Below are 18,176 nucleotides of genomic sequence, written 5' to 3'. Positions count from 1 at the left end.
AAATGCCTAAAGTTTCTTAAAAACCTCTATTGAAATGAAATAAAATATCCCCAAAAGAGGATCTTTTGTTATGTGACTGCCCAGCATTCAGCATATATTGAGAATATGAAAATTTCTATTTTGGGAGTACATTCACTGCATATTCTCAAAATTTCAAGTGTCACCAGGTTTAAAATGTTTCTGTACTTTATCCATTACCTCTCAAGTTTCCTCAATATTTTTCTCATCTAAAATATCTCAATTTCAAGGTAGCATTGATTGATTTACTGACTGACTGACTGACTGATTGATTGATTGATTGATTGATCACATTACATCAAGTTGAAATCAGCTCCTAGCAATCACGTAGATCAGTGGCAGGATTCACAAATTTTTACTACTGGTTCTGTGGGCGTGATTTGGTGGGGAGTGGCAGGGGAAGGATATTGTAAAATATCCATTCCCTCCCCACTCCAGGGGAAGGTTACTGCAAAATCCCCATTTCCTTCCGATCAGCTGGGACTCGGGAGGCACAGAATAGATAAGAGGTGGGGCCAGTCAGAGGTGGTATTTACCGCTTCTCCAAACTACTCAAAATTTCTGCTACCAGTTTTCTAGAACTGGTCAGAACCTGCTGAATACCACCTCTGACGTAGATTATTTTCCATGAAGGTGGGACTTATTACATCACCTAATATTCTTCTATTCTAGACAGCTTTGCCTCAGCAATGTCACTGTATTGGTCCTGAAATAGCTAACATCCATTTTCCTTTACCTGGTATAATTACTAAGAGCCAAGGTGGCGCAGTGGTTAAATGCAGCACTGCAGGCTACTGCTAGATCAGCAGTTCAGCGGTTCAAATCTCACCGGCTCAGGGTTGACTCAGCCTTCCATCTTTCCGAGGTGGGTAAAATGAGGACCCAGATTGTTGGGGGCAATATGCTGACTCTCTGTAAACCGCTTAGAGAGGGCTGAAAGCCCTATGAAGCGGTATATAAGTCTACTGCTATTGCTATATTGCTATTGCTATAAAGAAACCTTTCAACTGCTCAAATTTTACACATCAAAGTTTATTTTCTTTCTTCTTTGTTCTATTCTTAAGTACCCTAGTATCACTGCTATCACTTATATGGTTATTTTAATGATCTGCTTACTTTATTTAGAAAGATTCCTGCAGAAGATGAATAAAAGGGTGAGTAACCTATAGTGTGCTTTGTCTAATATTACAACCCCTTTCCTATCTGCCAATTAAATTCTTTGTCAAGCTTTGAAGAATACATTCCACTTTTCTGCACCTACTATACCGATGTTTAACAGGATTCTTCTCTAATCTCTCAGGGTCAAAACCTCTTTTTCAAATGCTTTAATATGTAGGTGATCATTTTATGCTATAAATTTAGATTTGCAGTGAAATCAGAGTCCAGCGCTGCTTTCTAAAGCTCAAAAGGAGTATTGAACTTAACCTGTCTTGGCATTCAGTCAGGTATCAAAGGAATTATAAAAAAAATGTGAGAACAAAAAATCCTTTTTAATAACTGCTTTTATGAAAGTATTTTCACTGGTTGGCATATTCAGGGAAAAAATCTTATCTTCTTGTGATGGAGATGTAGAAGGAATTCTGAAAAATCAATTAACATGCAAAATTGACTACACAAACTCTCTTCTTCCATCCCATCCACAAACCAAACACAAAAAAACTATGCATCCTGAAATTTAAAAAAAAAATCAGCTAAAATGGAGTAGAGAGACATTTATTACCCATTTACTATTTAAAAAATGTTTCAAGAGGATACATTGTGTGCCAAATTATGAGTGCTAAAAGATAAAATATTATATGTTTGTATCGGAAAGATTATGCAATGTTGAAGAATTACTGTATTTTTCTGAGTATAAGACACACTGGAGTATAAGACGCACCAAGATTTTGAAGAGGCAAATTTAAAAAAAAGTTTTTGCACTCTGCAGACCTCCCCAAAATGGCCCATTTTTTTGTGAAAACAGGCCCAGTTTTTGTCAAAAAACAAAAAAGAGCATGCATAGCCTTTAGGGGGCTTATAGAGTGCTCCTGGGGGCTGGGGGGACAAAAAACAAGCAAAAACGGCCCAGGTTTTTTTTAAAGGGCATGCATAGCCTTTAGGAGGCTTATAGAGTGCTCCTGGGGCTGGGGGGGAGGCAAAAAACAGTCTGTTGTTCACTCATTTTTGCCACTCTGCAAGGTTCCTAAAGGCTACACATGGCCATTTTGGTAAAGAGGACAAGAATGCTGTATTCAGTGTATAAGACGCACCAGATTTTCAGCCTCTTTTTTGAGGCAAAAAGGTGCATCTTATACTCCGAAAAATACGGTACTGGAAATAAATCTTCACATCCAAAGTAAAAATGCTGTAAGAAATTTTAAAAAAATAAATGATGTATGGATGATATAACTGGAGAAATATTAAAATATGGATATTTGGGTAACCTGTTTAACATTATCTGAAGAGTAAATTTCTGACTGATCACTGGAAAATTGCCAATATTATTTCCCTTAAAAAGGGGGCTAAATAACTATAGAGTGAATAATTTACCAAACACAAGATAGTGTTTGTTAAAATTCTGACTGAAAGGATATAAAAGGTATAAAAGAGCAGAAACTGTGAAATACAATGCAATTTTATGCAGAGCAGGGAAAATCCGTACCAATTTTTTCTTCTTCTTCTTCTTCAAAAGGTCATTAAATGTGAAAAATATCATTTATTGTGTATTTGTCGATTTAGATGAAAATTATGGAATATTTTGGTTAAGGTTGGTATTGGTATTTAGTTACTGAATATAGTAAGTATGGTATATGATGGAAATGAAACATGTATGAGAATAAATGGAATGCATATGAGGGGTTTCAACACTGAGAAAGAAAATAACGTATGATAGGTTATTGGTGGTTTAATATATTTATGGATAAATGTCATCCTAGTGAAAATATAGTGGTTGAAGAGGTAACTCTTGGTATGCTTTTGTATGCAGAGGATGCCATATGGTTGGCCTCAAACTCAAAAGACATGCAAAGAATTTTATCCCAATTGAAAAGAATATCTGCAGTTCAGGTTTCATCTCTGGATTTCTTGATGCTGGAAGTTGTTTGTTTGCTTGGAGACCATTAGCCAAGTAAGTAACATCATTAGTGCAGGAAAACAAGCAACCTTAGAGAGCACCAAAAACTCCACAGAGAATGTTGTGTATGTATGATGCAATGCAAAGTATGGTTTTGAAAACTGATGCATGAAAAACCAACACAGTTATACTCAACAGGTTAAAGTAACTCAGCACCTGGAAAATATACATAAGCAGCAAGAAATTGGAGAAAACAGATAAGTAGCATGATCATCAAAGATAATTAAACAGCTGGAGAAACTTTTAACATGTGAAAATACCAGCAGAAGAATAGTGACCATCATGTGATCTATTGTGAAGAACAAGTGTTTGTCAAAAGAAAAAAAAACCATGGCTGCATTCCACTTTGTTATATGGAGGTTAAGTGTGAGAAATAAAAGTTAATTAAATGTAGAGGGAATTGAATACTTTACTAAGATATATACTAAAGCAAGAAGAGACTGGGTCAAGAATGAATGTATACTGAACAAACATGTACTGAACACAAAAGTAAGGAACCAATATGAAAAAGAAATGCATTGAGGTAATTTGCACTTCCAATAAGGATAAATCTGCAAAAATATATGAAAAAAGAGAAACGTGGAGAAGAAACTAACGAAGTTGTGGTTGGATGGAATTAATAATAACCTGAAGGATAGGTGAGAAGTGTAGAGAACAAACCAGAATGCATGAAATGTTGTATGGATGTGTCGAAAGCCGAAAGCTTTGGAAGATTACAAAATATAGTGAGTAGGCTTGATATACATTACAGGTAGTCTTCAACTCACAACAGTTCATTCAGTGTTGAAAAAAGTGACTTATGACCATTTTTCACACTTATGGCCATTGTAGCATCTCCAAGGTCACATGATTTACATCAGGGGTAAAATGCTACCGGTTCAGACAAGTTCACCTGAACCGGTAATAAAAAATGCTACCAGTTCGCCCAAACCAGTAGTAAAAAATGCTACCAGTTCAGGCAAACTGGTAGTTCTGACAATCAGCTATGTGAATCGTGCAGCACAGCTGATTGTCACACAGCTGATCATCAAAACTAGCGGTTTGTCCGAACCAGTAGCATTTTTTTACTACCGTTTCAGGCAAACCGTAGTTCTGACGATCAGCTGTGCGGCACAGCTGTTTCCCCCCCTCGTTCTTCTACTTACCTTTGCAGACTCAGAAAAGGTTTCTTAATCCTCCTTTTTCAGTACTATGTGATAGCGCCTGTGGCACGCATGCACATGAAGCGTGCATTTGGCACACATGCGCACAAAGCACGCATGCTTGTGCAAAGTGAACTGGTAGCAAAGCGAACCAGTAGCAGACTTCAGAACATTTCACCCCGATTTACATTTGGATGCTTGACAACTGGTTCATATTTATGACCCCTGCAGTATCCCGGGGTTAGAAGGTTTTGCGACCTTCTGACAAGCAAAGTCAATGGGGAAGCCAGATTCAGTTAACAACCATGTTCTTAAATTAACAATTGCAGTGATTCACTTAACAAACGTGGCAAGAAATGTTGAAAAATGGGGCAAAACTCACTTAACAAATTTCTCACTTAGCAACATAAATTCTGGGCTCGATTGTGGTCATAAGTCGAGGACTACCCGTACTTTTAGATTCATTTATATATTTTTTCTAATGCCTTTAATTTGTTGATTTACTATTTGTTATACTTTTTGTGGACTCTGCACAATGCTGCTTACCCTTAAAAAAACCAGTGTGTTTGATATACATATATCATATACATTCAAGCATATTTGCCTACACAAGCTTTTCTGATATTTCAGCTTGTTGCGTACAAAGGCATTTTAAAATAAAAGTATTTGGTAAAGCATTATTCTGTTTATAGGAATAAGTATATAGAAATAGACGTGGTTGACAGTAGAAAATTACTAGAGGACAACCAGTGAGGGCAACCGGTGAGAGATAAGTTATCATACACGATGAAGTCAATCACAGAGGATTAATTTGTGTTTTGCTGTAACATTAGTTAGTAAGAACATGATAAGTCCAAAGGTACAGGTAGTCCGCGACTTATAACAGTGACTGTTCAAAGTTACAACGGCACTGAAAAAAATGACTTACGACCATTTTTCACACTTACAACCTTAGCACGATCTCCATGATCTTTGTGATCAAATTTCAAACACTTGGCAGTTGATTCATATTTATGTGTATTGCTGTGTCCCAAGGTCATGTAATCACCTTTTTGTGACCTTCTGGCAATGGGGAAGCCTGATTCACTTAACAACTGGATTACTACTTTATCAATTGAGGAAAGAAAGGTTGTAAAATGGGGCTCACTTAACAAATGTCTTACTTAGCAGCATAAATTTTGCGCTCAACTATGTTGAGGCCTACCTGTACTCTGTCCCTGCAGTGGTCAAGCAAGTATGGGTAGAAATCCCTCAAACTGCATAAGTGTATTCTAAAGGAAATGTACATGAGTGTTTTTACAGTCATTTTTCTTACCAGTTAGCGCTCCTCCAAGACTTCCTCTTCTAAAAGGTCGTCCATCTTCACTGAGTTGCCTTTTAAATTTCAGCGATTTTCCAGGCCCAGAAGAAACTTCAGGATTACTGGATTTTCGAAATGGCATAGGTGGAGGAGACAATATACTATCAAGCTGGAAAAAAGAGAGAGAAAACAATTGAATATGGGTTATGGCTACTGTGAAGACAGTTTGAAAGTTAGTCATTAGATATTATGTCTTACATTCATGACATATTTGCACAGAACAAAATCCATTAAATGTATGAACCCTTCTTTTTAAATAAAGATAAATATGAACAGTGAATAAAAATAGCAAAGGCAATTAAAATAGTTATCTTGGAGTATCTTGCCTACAGCATCTAGAACTTGTTAGCTTGGAAAGCAGAAAGATAAGAGCATATATTGCAGAGGTACCGTATATAAAATGATTGGAATGTCACTGGTGAAACATTTCTCGGTCTCTCACAATAATGGAGCCAACAGCAATTGACTGAAACTAGATGTAAAAAGATTTAGGACTGATGAAAGAAAACACATACCGAATAACTAAGATAATTATGGCATTTTCTGCCACCATATATGGGTAATACTCAACTTATGACCACAAATTAGTCCAAAAATTTATGTTGCTGACTGAGTTTGCTCCATTTCACGACTTTTCTTGCTACAGTGTTAAGTGAATCATGGCAGTTGTTAAGTTAGTTATATGGTTGTTAAGTGAATCTGGCTTCTCCAATGACTTTACTTGCCAGAAGGTCGCAAAAGGGGATCACATGACCCGTCATAAATATGAACCAGTTGCCAATCATCTGAATTTTGATCATGTGAGCATGGGGATACTGCAGCAGTTGTAAGTGTGAAAAACAGTCATAAGTCACTTTTTTGTGCCATTGTAACTTTGAACAGTCACTAAATGAACCGTTCTAAGTCGAGGATGAACTGTACAATGATGTACGCCAACTTAATATATTTAAACAGCAGTTTGAATAAATAACAGAAGGGTCACACTACTAGTGTGACTTTAATTTTATCCTTTGTGTTATGTTTTGGTTATGTTCTTTATTGTAAATCGTTGAGAGATTTCAATAGTCAAGGAGCTAAAATTCAAGAAATAAAATAAATGATTTATGTTTTATGTATCTGCACACCAAGCCTGTCTAAAGGTGATACAATAAATCAAAAGACTCCAATTCTATATATCTAATAGACAGAATCTTGCCAGAATAAAGCCATAAGTTTCTAACCTATAGAGATACCTGGGAAATTCTAGGGCATGACAAGCCTGGATATCTTCCTCCTTTCCCCCATCCAGCTTGGGACTGTGAAGTCTTTTAATTGAATTTCCCTCTGGAATCTACTGCCTCCTCCCTGGGACTTGCCAAGGTTCTCCCTCCAGTACTAAATGCAGAATAATATACAAAATATACTAAATCAAATGTAAACACTGCGACCATCAACGCATTGAAAAACAAATAGAAGCCCAGCAGAAGATCTCCATGAACACCAATTCATATACTGTATGTTGCAAAGAACTAGAAAACTATTTTTATCATTTACAGACAACTATATTGTCTATATATTAGAACTGTAAATATTAGAACTGAAAGGAATACTTCGTGAATTTCATCGTGGAATTTCTTGTCCAGATTTCCATTTTAATAATACTATTGAGAAAAGTAGAATATCCACCAGGTGGCACTATACTATAATGAACAAAACAGCAACAATTTATTTACACCCATAGTATAACACCATCAACAAGAATTTACTAAGAAAGTTTATTGTATCTAAGAAGAATCTACTCTTTGAGCATTGTACTTAGAAGTAAGACTTAATAAAAGGGAGGAGGGTCTTCTAAATGTGACAAAAATCCACCTTCCTATTTCCATTCAGATTATTTTAAGAAATACACAGTGGTGCTTAAAATTTTGTGAACCCTTCCTTTTTAATTTTCATTTTTTTAAATAGGGTTCTCTTTACACAGTTTTAGGATTTTTAAGATCATATTTTAGATCCTATTTATGCAGAAATGTGATCTATTTTTTCCCCACAGAAAAGTCCTAAAACTAAATAAAGAGAACCCAAATTTAAAAAGTTAAAAAAACACCATACTTGTTCATTTATTATGGAAAATGATCCAAAGCTAAGTATGCAAATATGGGAGGTCCTGCCTTATTTAAGGAATTGGATTCTGGGTATTCACTATCAAAGCCTGATCTTTAGAAAATAGATATGTGGATGTGTTATGGCTTGAAGAAAGGAAAATTCCAGAAACCTCCCAAAAAAACCAGTTGATTATGTCCCCAGGACATAATTCCATGTAACCTGCAAAAGGTTACAAAATGATTTCCAACAAGAATGGATGCCATCAGTCCACTGTCAGGCAAATCGGGTACAAACAGAAACAATTCCACCCCATTATCCCTACTCAGGGATATGGTGGCTCACTGGCTAAGATGCTGAGCTTGTCAATTAGAAAGATCAGCAGTTCGGCGGTTCGAATCCCTAGCACCGCATAACGGAGTGAGCTCCCATTACTTGTCCCAGCTTCTGCCGACCTAGCATTTCAGAAGCACGTAAAAAATGCAAGTAGAAAAATAGGGAGAACCTTTGGTGGGAAGGTAACAGCATTCATGTGCCTTTGGCATTTAGTCATGCTGGCCACATGACCACAGAGACATCTTCAGACAGCACTGACTCTTGGGCTTTAAAACGGAGATGAGCACCCCACCCTAAAGTCAGGAATGACTAGCACATATGTGCGAGGGGAACCTTTACATTTACCTATCCCTACTCACGATCATTCATGCCCTAGTCACTTCCCATCTTGACTATTGCAACATGCTCTCCATGGGGCTGCCCTTGAAGAGCATCTGGAAGCTCCAGTTGGTGCAAAATGCAGCGGCCCGCATGGTTTTGTGCAGACCTCGGTGTCCACAGGTATCACCTCTCCTGCAATAGCTGCATTGGTTGCTGATTTGCTTCCGAGTGCAAATATTATTGCATGATTATCCTCTTTTATTGCTTTTATTGTTTTATATATGAGGTTTTTATATTTCTGTAAGCTGCCTTGAGTCACCACATGCGAATAAGCGGCAATGTAAATTTCCTAAAATAAATAAATAAATAATTATGCTCCACAGGAATGGCTGACTAACCAAGATCCCACCAAGAGCAAAGAATGTGGAGAACACTGAACAATAGTATGCATGGCAAGATTGCAAGGAGAAAGCAACTTTCAGTGAAAAAGACTGCTGCCCATCTACATCTTGTAAAAGACCATGTGGATAAACCAGAAGACTATTGGAAGAAAGTTCTGTTGACAGATGAGACTAAAATAGAAGTTGTACTTGAACGAAATATGTTATGTTTGAATAAAGGCAAACACTGCATTCCAGCATAAGACTCTTATCCCTTCTGTGAAACACAGTTAGTGACAATAACATGGTTTGTGCCTGACTTGCTTTCTCTGCACCAAGAAAGTTTGCCATCATGGGTGAAACTATGAACCCTGAACACGATCAGCAAATTCTATAGGAAAATGTCAAGGAATCCGTCTGTGAATCAAAACTCAAGAGAAAGTGGGTCAGAGCAAGACAACAAACCAAAATAGACAAGTTGTACAACCAAATAATGGTTGAAGCAGAAGAAAGTTAATGTTTTAGACTAGCCAAGTACAAGTCCTGGCCTTAATCTTGTAGAAATATTGTGGAAGGATCTGAAGAGGACAGTTCATGCAAGAAAGAGCACCAAATTCTTGTACTGAAGCTTTTCTGTAAGGAGAAATGGGCTAAAATTCTTCCAAGCTGATCTGTAGAACTGATCAACAGTAATCGGAAATATTTAGCTGCAGTTTTAATTGCCCAAGGGGACATCCCGAGATTAAAAGCAAAAATTCACATGCTTTTTGCCACACACAAATATGTGGTTTTGGATCATCTTCTTCAATAAATGAATAAGCATAATGTCTTGTGACTCATTGGTTAAATGTAGTTCTCTTTATCTACTTTTAGAAAGTGTGTGGAAAACACATATTTTTAGGTTATATTTATGCAAAAGATATTGAAAAATCAAAAAGGTTCACAAACTTCTAAGCATCCCTATACAAGCAAGATACAATTACAGCAGCTCTCCTGTAGCTGTTTATGAAGCCATAAGTTCTATTCTAGCCATCATAACAGGACTTAGCAGAACGATTTTCCATGAAGCTGTTTTCGTTTTCTTTATCCAAATGAAAATGCCATCAGTTATAAAAATTTTTTTGCATTGAAACAAATTGTGAAAGAGAATAGCTATTATTTTGAATATAACACCTATCCATTTCACTGTATAATGCTGAATTCCAGTTTTATGGAAGATGGCAAAATCTCTACTAATGAAACAGCATCCAATTTTCTAATCTTACTCTTGCATGCTTGTACTTGTTTTATTCCTAAATAAACAAGGCCAAAATATTTTGCTCTTCCCTTAAATCCTATTCTAATTCTCTCCCTCCCTCCCTCCCTCCCTCTCTCTCTATATACACATACGTGTGTATGTATTCCTATGCATGCGAATACATGTTTGATAGCTGAAAGCCTAAACCATTAACAACAGAACAGCATGGATTTAACAAAAGTTACAAAACGTAGCTACTTTTTAGAAGTTTCTGAAGACAACTCCACAGCAAGCTCCACCAAACATTTCCTTTCTGACCTACCAAAATAATTTAGCAGCAAAGGAGTTATTAAGCCTGTGAACTAAGCCATACCAAAAATGCAGTAAGACATGCATGACAGATTCAATTTCCCCCAAGAAGACATAATCAATCTTGCATTGGATCATGTTATTCTCTTCAGAAGTGAATGCAAAAACCACTGGAGCACACCTGGGAAACAGTTTGGCAGAATTTCAATTGAGAGATGACAATTTGGGAAGTGGAAGTGCAGCTTTATGTCAAGCAGGAAATGTGCGCACCGTGTGTGTGTGTGTGTGTGTGTGTGTGTGTGTGTGTGTGTGTGTGTGTGTTGTTGTCGTTTTGTTTTTGCTCTTCAATTGGATAGAGGAACGTACATATGGGGGGGAAATGGCTTTATTCCATGCTTGTTGAAGTTTATTGACTGTTTGTTCATTTCCTTCACGATACACTTCATCTAAATCAACTTAAGTTATGATATATTTTCCAGAAACATGGAAGTGATGATTGGTTGCTGAAGGTGCTAAAAGCAGCATATGAAGGAAGAATTTTTAAAAAAATCACAGATATAACTTGAAAAGAGAAAGGTGAGAAAATTTGAAGGAAAAAAATATGAAGTAATGCATGAATATGACGGATGAAAAGATGTTTGGAAAGATAAGCAGGAATAGGGGTTTGAACTTTTTCTCTATTGGATCTCCAGAACACTGCAGATAGGTAGTTGCAGAGATTTCCCCAATATAATCTGTAGAAATTTTAGAACAGGGAAGGCTAACCTTTTTGTTGTTGCGTGTCAAAAACATGTGTGCGCGTGCGACAGCACACACATATGTGCCTACACCCATAATGCAATGCCACATGACACCCCGCATGCACTCCATCCCCCTGCGCATGCGTGCAACACACACACACACACACACACGACCCCATCCCCTGCGCATGCACACACAACTCCCTCCCACAGCTCGTTTTGGGCCTAGCAGGCTTCCCTGCAGCCTCCTGGTACCAAAAATGGAGCAAGGGGTGTGTGTGGAACATCACACACACTGTGCTCCCCCGCCCCCATGCATGCGAGCACAACCCCCCTGTGCATGCACGTGCATCTCCTGCATGCACCATTTTCCCCATGCACGCACGACAGAGACCCAAAAATCAGCTGGCGGGTGGAAGGCATGCACCCATATGCAGTGGACCTGAGCTGGGGCGACGGCTGACCTCTCCACAGAGAGGGCTCCGCATGCCACAGGTTCGCCATCACGCTTTTAGAAGGAGCTCTACAAAGGCAAGTGAGCAATTGGTGACAGGACATGGGGAAAAGCATGTAGGACCCAGCAGGGTGAGTAGCAGGCCGATAGCCTGTGGGGACACAGACGAGAGCTCTGCAGTGGCAGAGAGGGGGCAATGCCATCTGGTAGTTATTTGCTGCCTCTGGAGCCTTTGGTGTCTGACATTAGTAAGGCGGGGGCCTGTTCCCAGTGCGCGCATGTGCAGAGCTGCCAGAAGGCAAGAACATTTAAGAAAACAGGGTCAACTCAGGAGTAAGACTTGGAGATGATTGGCCCCTCCCATAAGACATAAAAGAGGAGTAAATAGGACATGAACTTTTGCAGGAAGCAATTAGTTGATCTGGTCAGTTCAATCATTGACTCTGTGCTAAGTTTGGCCTTGCAAAACTAATTTGACAATTAGGTCTCTGGCAGCATTTCAAGGGAGATAAGGTGAGTGTTTATCAACATTCTGCTGAAAGACTGTGGCAACTCATGCAGACATCTGTCGGAATCTTCACAGATTGTTTGTGAAGACTTGCGGGCTGTAAATGACCATAATTCACAGCCATATAAATAAAAGAGGGTTTGGGGAACTAAGATTGTGATTTATGCTTTCTCAGGAAACCTAGGCCAGAACAACTATGTAACAGAGAAATAATTGTTAGAAAACTAAAAAGCTACATTTATAATTGTTGAAGTTGAGAAGAAGCCAATGAAAATATAAGACTTTCATCTGAATTAAGAAAACTGAAAAAGTTAACTAAATGAATACACCCAATAAAGATGATAAGTGAGTACATCCACCTACATGTTCCTGGAAAGTCTTTGATATAAAAGAATCTGTATTCATTTTGCGAACATCAAAAGCTGGAAAACAGAGCAATCATGTAGAAGAAAGAATTTTCAAATTAGCCTGTAGATTATAAGGGTTCAGTCCTACTTAGTTGAGAGTGTAATTTAGGACAATTTATGCATTATTCATGCTGCAATAAACTATTCCATTGGTTCACCTACTCTCACAACAGATATGGATTGATTCAAATCCATTTAATTCTTGATTCAAGAAGCAAAAGAAAGATTGGCTTAACTTTTAAATCAAGTTTCTCCAAGTCTTTAGAGGATCTCTTACTATAGTGGCAGTGTAAGCATTAAATCATATTTAATTTAACATGCTATCTTTAAAAATCTCCATTTATACCAATCCCTTGCCCCAGCCTGCAGTGCTCGGGGAAGCCCTACCATCTGCCAAGGTTTTTAAATTACAACTTGGCATCAAAGTGTAAGTGGTTTTTCTATAGTGGCACTTTAGAATTATCTCTGGGAAAGGCTATTCCTGATCTACAATTGTACTGAAGACTCACAACCAATAGATTAGGAGGTACATCAGGGTATTTATTTGAGGGATATTGACAGGATGAGGAATAGAGGCTGTAGTAGCTGCCATTGAGTTCCAGGAGGTTGATAGTGATAGAAGAATTAAAAAGGACTCCATGTAAGGAGGAGTTTTGCAAATTGAAAAGGGGCAAAATAACTGAGAAACTCAATACAAAATAGAACTGCTATGGCAATCATCTTTCCTCGTTCCATGATGAACTGCAAGATTACAAGACAAGAAAAGTAGGTGAGCAGAAGCTGCATCTCTTTTACTTTGGCCATGCCATGTGGGGAGAATCACTGGAGAAAGTGATAGTGTTAGTAGTAAAAGGAAACCAGGCCATGAAAGAAAATGGTGGCCGGATATTATCCAAATTGAGACCAGCCACAACATAGAAAAATTCAAAGAAGCAGTGCAAGATCAGAAGAAGTGAGGAGACCCGGCCTATAGAATCACCAAAAGTTGACACAAAACAATGTATAACATCATCATCACCACATCAGCAGAAAAGGAAGATAATTCCATAGATCCCAAAGGCACTTTTTTTCAAAAAAAAAGTGATTCCATAGATCCCAAAGGCACTTTTTTTCAAAAGGCAACTTGGAAGAGGAGAGACGTCTTCAAGGAAAAACAAAGGAAGTCCAGTTGCCAATTGAAAAAAGCACCTTTGAGACAACCATGACCTGAATAACTGAGAATCTCCATAGATGATTGCTTGGATCAAACCTTAATCAATCTTCATTCAGATGTTGTGAATTCTGCAAGTTAGTGTCTCCTCTTCCCCAGTCTATGAACAGATATACACATCCCCCCTACAAAAAAAATTTCTACTTGATCCTTTTTTTTGCTATGGTTAAATTGAAGTGGTGCCCTAAAAAGACCTGGAAAGACTTGGTATTAGGCAGACAATGGGTGGCTTCTGGCACTTGAAGATCTATGCCCTGTGGATTGAACAGTGTGCCATAGGGTTGAACACTGATCCACTGACTTATCTTTTAGGGCATAGGCATTAGCACCCATATCACATTATTCTCCTCCTTATGGTGGAGAGTCTTGGTTTGTTGGTGTTGAGTTGAAGAGCAAATCAGAAGATTTACACAGAGCCTCAGGCAAGTTCTAGAGGGGAGGAAAAAGAGGTGTTGCTGTGATAGCTGGTGGTAAGTAAAGGTTCCCCTGCATATGCATGCTAGTCGTTTCTGGCTCTAAAGCAAGGTGCTCATCTCCATTTCTAAGCCAAAGTGCCAGCGCTGTCCAAAGATGTCTCTGTGGTCATGTAGCTGGCATAACTAAACGCTGAAGGCACACGAAATGCTGTTATCTTCCCACCAAAGTGTTTCCTATTTTTCTACTTGCATTTTTTATGTGCTTTTGAACTGCTAGGTTGGCAGAAGCTGGGACAAGTAACGGGAGCTCACTCCATTACGCAGCTCTAGGGATTCGAACCACTGAACTTCTGATCTTCTGACCGACAAGCTCAGTGTCTTAGCCACTGAGTCACCACGTCCCAGCTGGTGGTAGCTGTATATAATTAGATGAAAGTGGTTGTAGTGGATGTTTGGTGGTATTGCAGTGTGAATGTGTTGATGTGGATGTGGGAAGTGGGAAGGATATGGGAGTGGGCATGAGCATTTAAGCAGGATATATATCACTATCTGGGAGTGGGCTGCATTTGGTATGTTGAGCTCACTGGTTGAAAGGGATCTTCCAGTCCCCAACTCTTTCCTCAGAACCATGTTATCAGATCCTTGATGGACCTGGACTCTGGCACTTGCTGCTGAATGCTAGATTAGTCTGCAATAAATTTGTCAGCCTTTTGTCTAGAAAACCAAAGTTATGAATGCTAATATTATTTTTATTATCTGTTTAAAGCAACAAGAATCTTGCAAGTCTGAATATGTTTCTTCCCTCCTTTATCTTCAGGAGAATTAGGGAGGGTTGAGTTGAATCATTTTCTCTAATTGCTTTGGACTCAAATTCCTTCTACCTGACTTTTGTCTTGGTTGCAGCTTTTCCTCCTGGTTTTCAAGGCTATTCCATCCTTCCAAGGTGGGTGAAATGAGGACCCGGATTGTGGGGGCGATATGCTGACTCTGTAAACCACTTAGAGAGGGCTGAAAGCCCTATGAAGCGGTATATAAGTCTAACTGCTATTGCTATTGCTATATTAAGGCATGCCAGGGCAGCAACAGCACCTACAGTAACTGCATGTGAGGCCCTCTAGTTGAACCTGAGCTCTAGAGAACAACTGGACTGGTGTATCATTCTCTCAGCATTGCTCCTTCCTGAGCTGTTGGATTGCATTAAACTTCAAGGTGTCAGTTCTTGTGGACTTTCATTTGCCACTGAATCCAGAGTGGTGGGGGTTTATTTACCCTTCCTTTCCCTCTCATCCTACAGTTTGGGAGAGAGGGTGCATGGCATGTCTCCTGATATGTCTACTAAAGGTCCTTTTAGGCATAATTTTATTCTCAATTTTTCACCTTTCTTTTTCTGCATAACTGAAAAAGTGACATTCCAACTCTTTAGTCCATGCCAAATCTGGGATTTCAATTTTAAAAATATTCTTTAAGAATAGGATGTAAGTTTTGTTTCAGAATTAGACTCCATCAGAAAACAAAACACCTTGAAGCATACTTTTTCCTGGTAAGCTGTCAGGACACAACTAGAGCTATGTATATATATCTCCACTAGTGTAAACTAGGCAAGCAAAATTCTATTTGAACTTGAGAGAAATCCTTAAAATAATCATCAGAAAGTATTAGATTTAAAATTTATTCTAGATTCACTCATAGTTTCCAATAGAACAGGGGTGTCAAACTCACGTGATGTACCGGGACTTTTTCCCCCTTCATTAAACTGGGTGGGGACAGGGCAAGCATCTGGCCCACAGGCCGCGAGTTTGACACCCTTGCAATAGAATGTTTCAAAAGTAAATACTTCTATAAAATTAAATATCCATGGTCTTCAACATCAATCTATACTCCAAAACACCCAAAATTGTCATTTCCAAAAACAAAGAACACTTTGGATTATACGTTGACCCAAGTAGTTGCCAAGACTGTAATAGCAATAAATAAAAATGTAATAATGAAGCTCAGAAGTCTTCTAATTTTAATTATATATATATATATATATATATATATATATATATATATATATATATATATATATATATATATATATATATATATATATATATATACATACATACATACATACATACATACATACATACATACATACATACATACACACACACACACACACACACACACATATGAACAATAAAACAGAAGCCCTATGACATCTTTAGAATGCAGGTAAATTATCTTGTTTAAAAGATAATCTGTTTATCCTTGGTGGAATATTTAAGCCATATACATTTCCTCAGCAATTTGCTTATCTGAAGGAAATATCTATTTGAAATTCATTTTGAAAGACCTTTTAGAACATAAATCTACCAGGGAACAATATTCATTTTAATTACATTAGTATTACCACAGCAACTTAATGGAATTTTAATCAATCTATTAATATCCAAGGCAACTTCCTAAAACTTTAAATGTGATTTGTTTCTGTATATTTAGAAATATTTATAAGAATATAAAATTCTAAATCCTTAACATATTCTGTAGGGATTATTCAGGCCCAGCTTTTTACATTAATTTATTTATATAGCAAAATTCAAAGGAAATATTAGTCAAAATCTGCCAATGATTACAATATAATTTTATTTAAAAAAAATAAATTTAACATTTTATAACATTCACATAAGAATTAATGAATGAGGGAAAGAACAAAAATGAAAGCAATGTTTATATGGGAACATAATGACTGGTGTGAAGGAAATGTTCTTACAGGAACAGAGTGACTGGTGATAACTCAACAGATGGAAAAGAGACAATCTATTTTAACATTTGGCTGAGAACAATTCCCCGTTGTGTTTCTTTATTCTAGGAATTTATTCTAGGTTATACAAAGTCACTAAAACATTACTCATCATTTTTTTAAATTATAATCATCTAGTATGTTTCATTGGGATCTTCAACATTTTACTGTGGGATGCCTCATCCACTCTTCCATTTTATTTATGTTTACACAAAACCACTGGGAGAGATCATCCATTGTTTGTGATGAGGAATCATCAATATCCTGACATCCAGTTTGTATCTCCAATCTAAGCAGAAAAAGGCAATGAAAATTCAGAGCATGGAAGCTAGACACCATGGCACAAACCTAGCTTGAATTATAGCAAAACAAATGTGTTATTTGTACAGAAGTCTTTGGGTACTAGCACACTTCCATATTTATCTCTGAACCTGAATTGGCAGGTCCTCAATTTGGTTTTTTTTTAAGACTTGCAGCTCCTGCTGACATAGTAGATGGAGGGATGGGTTTTCTCCAGCTTTAGCTGGTACATTAATAATAGTCCTTTCTTGTTCAGGAGAACCTGCTCTAGCAACAGCAAATCACACTCTTGACATTCAACAGCTGAGTATTAGAACTCTCTCTATGTGGGTGGCTGCCCTTGAAAGACACTTTGGAAGCTTCAACTGGTGCATAATCCAGCTAATCCACAAACCATAACACCGCCTTTTGGTGGAAGCTGTACAGGCTAGTAATATGTTTCTAGATGCAATTCTGATCTATTACTACCTATTATGATTTATAAAGCCTTTCATATCTCAAGACCTTGTTATCCTGGAATTATCTGCTCCAGATAGAATCTGTGTGTCCATTCTACATAGGGCAAGAAGCTAGGCTGAGATTCCTCTTTTGCAAAAGGTCAAGGAAAGAGGAAGCAAACTTTACCAGTGATAATATCCTTGTTATGAAACACCTTACCTTACAATAAGGAACACCTTTTTCTCTTTCTTTTTGAAAAGCTTTTTTCATATAAACTTAAGGGGAAAGATATTGGAAGCAGACAAATTGTATGGGGGAACAATTGAGATAATACTGGGAACACATACATTTCTATTATTGCTTATGCTTAATTTAATGCTATGATCTAATCGTTTGTGGTCGGATATCCAGGTTAATCACTCTAAATTAATACTTTTTCACTATCACTTTTAAAATAGATGTTAATTTATAATGTTAATAATCTTGGTTCTACATTAAGATGAAAAACACAGGGGAAGAGTGAGGAATGTAAATGTTTATAGCACCTGAATTAATGCAAGAGTGCTCACTAGGGCTTTGCTACCAGATTAGAATATGTCAGAAGCTGTAGACAATTTCAAGTAT

General features: G+C 37.6%; 1 protein-coding gene across 4 annotated transcripts in view; it reads right to left on the bottom strand.

The window, feature by feature from the left end:
• Positions 1–18,176, bottom strand: part of MAST4 (microtubule associated serine/threonine kinase family member 4) — a 216,035-nt gene that overhangs the window by 175,714 nt on the left and 22,145 nt on the right. For all 4 annotated transcript variants that reach the window (XM_087715576.1, XM_087715577.1, XM_087715579.1 and 1 more), the window contains exon 2: positions 5,588–5,741. In XM_087715576.1, the coding sequence (XP_087571702.1) occupies positions 5,588–5,741 (154 nt within the window). The remainder of the gene's footprint in view (positions 1–5,587; positions 5,742–18,176) is intronic.

Source organism: Thamnophis sirtalis, unplaced genomic scaffold (genome assembly GCF_051295495.1).
Source record: "Thamnophis sirtalis isolate CommonGarterSnake01/CBP01778 unplaced genomic scaffold, rThaSir2_p1.2 scaffold_5, whole genome shotgun sequence".
NCBI classification, from domain to species: Eukaryota; Metazoa; Chordata; class Lepidosauria; order Squamata; family Natricidae; genus Thamnophis; species Thamnophis sirtalis.
The sequence above is the reverse complement of the archived record's forward strand: the minus strand, read 5'-3'. Positions and strand labels throughout refer to the sequence as shown.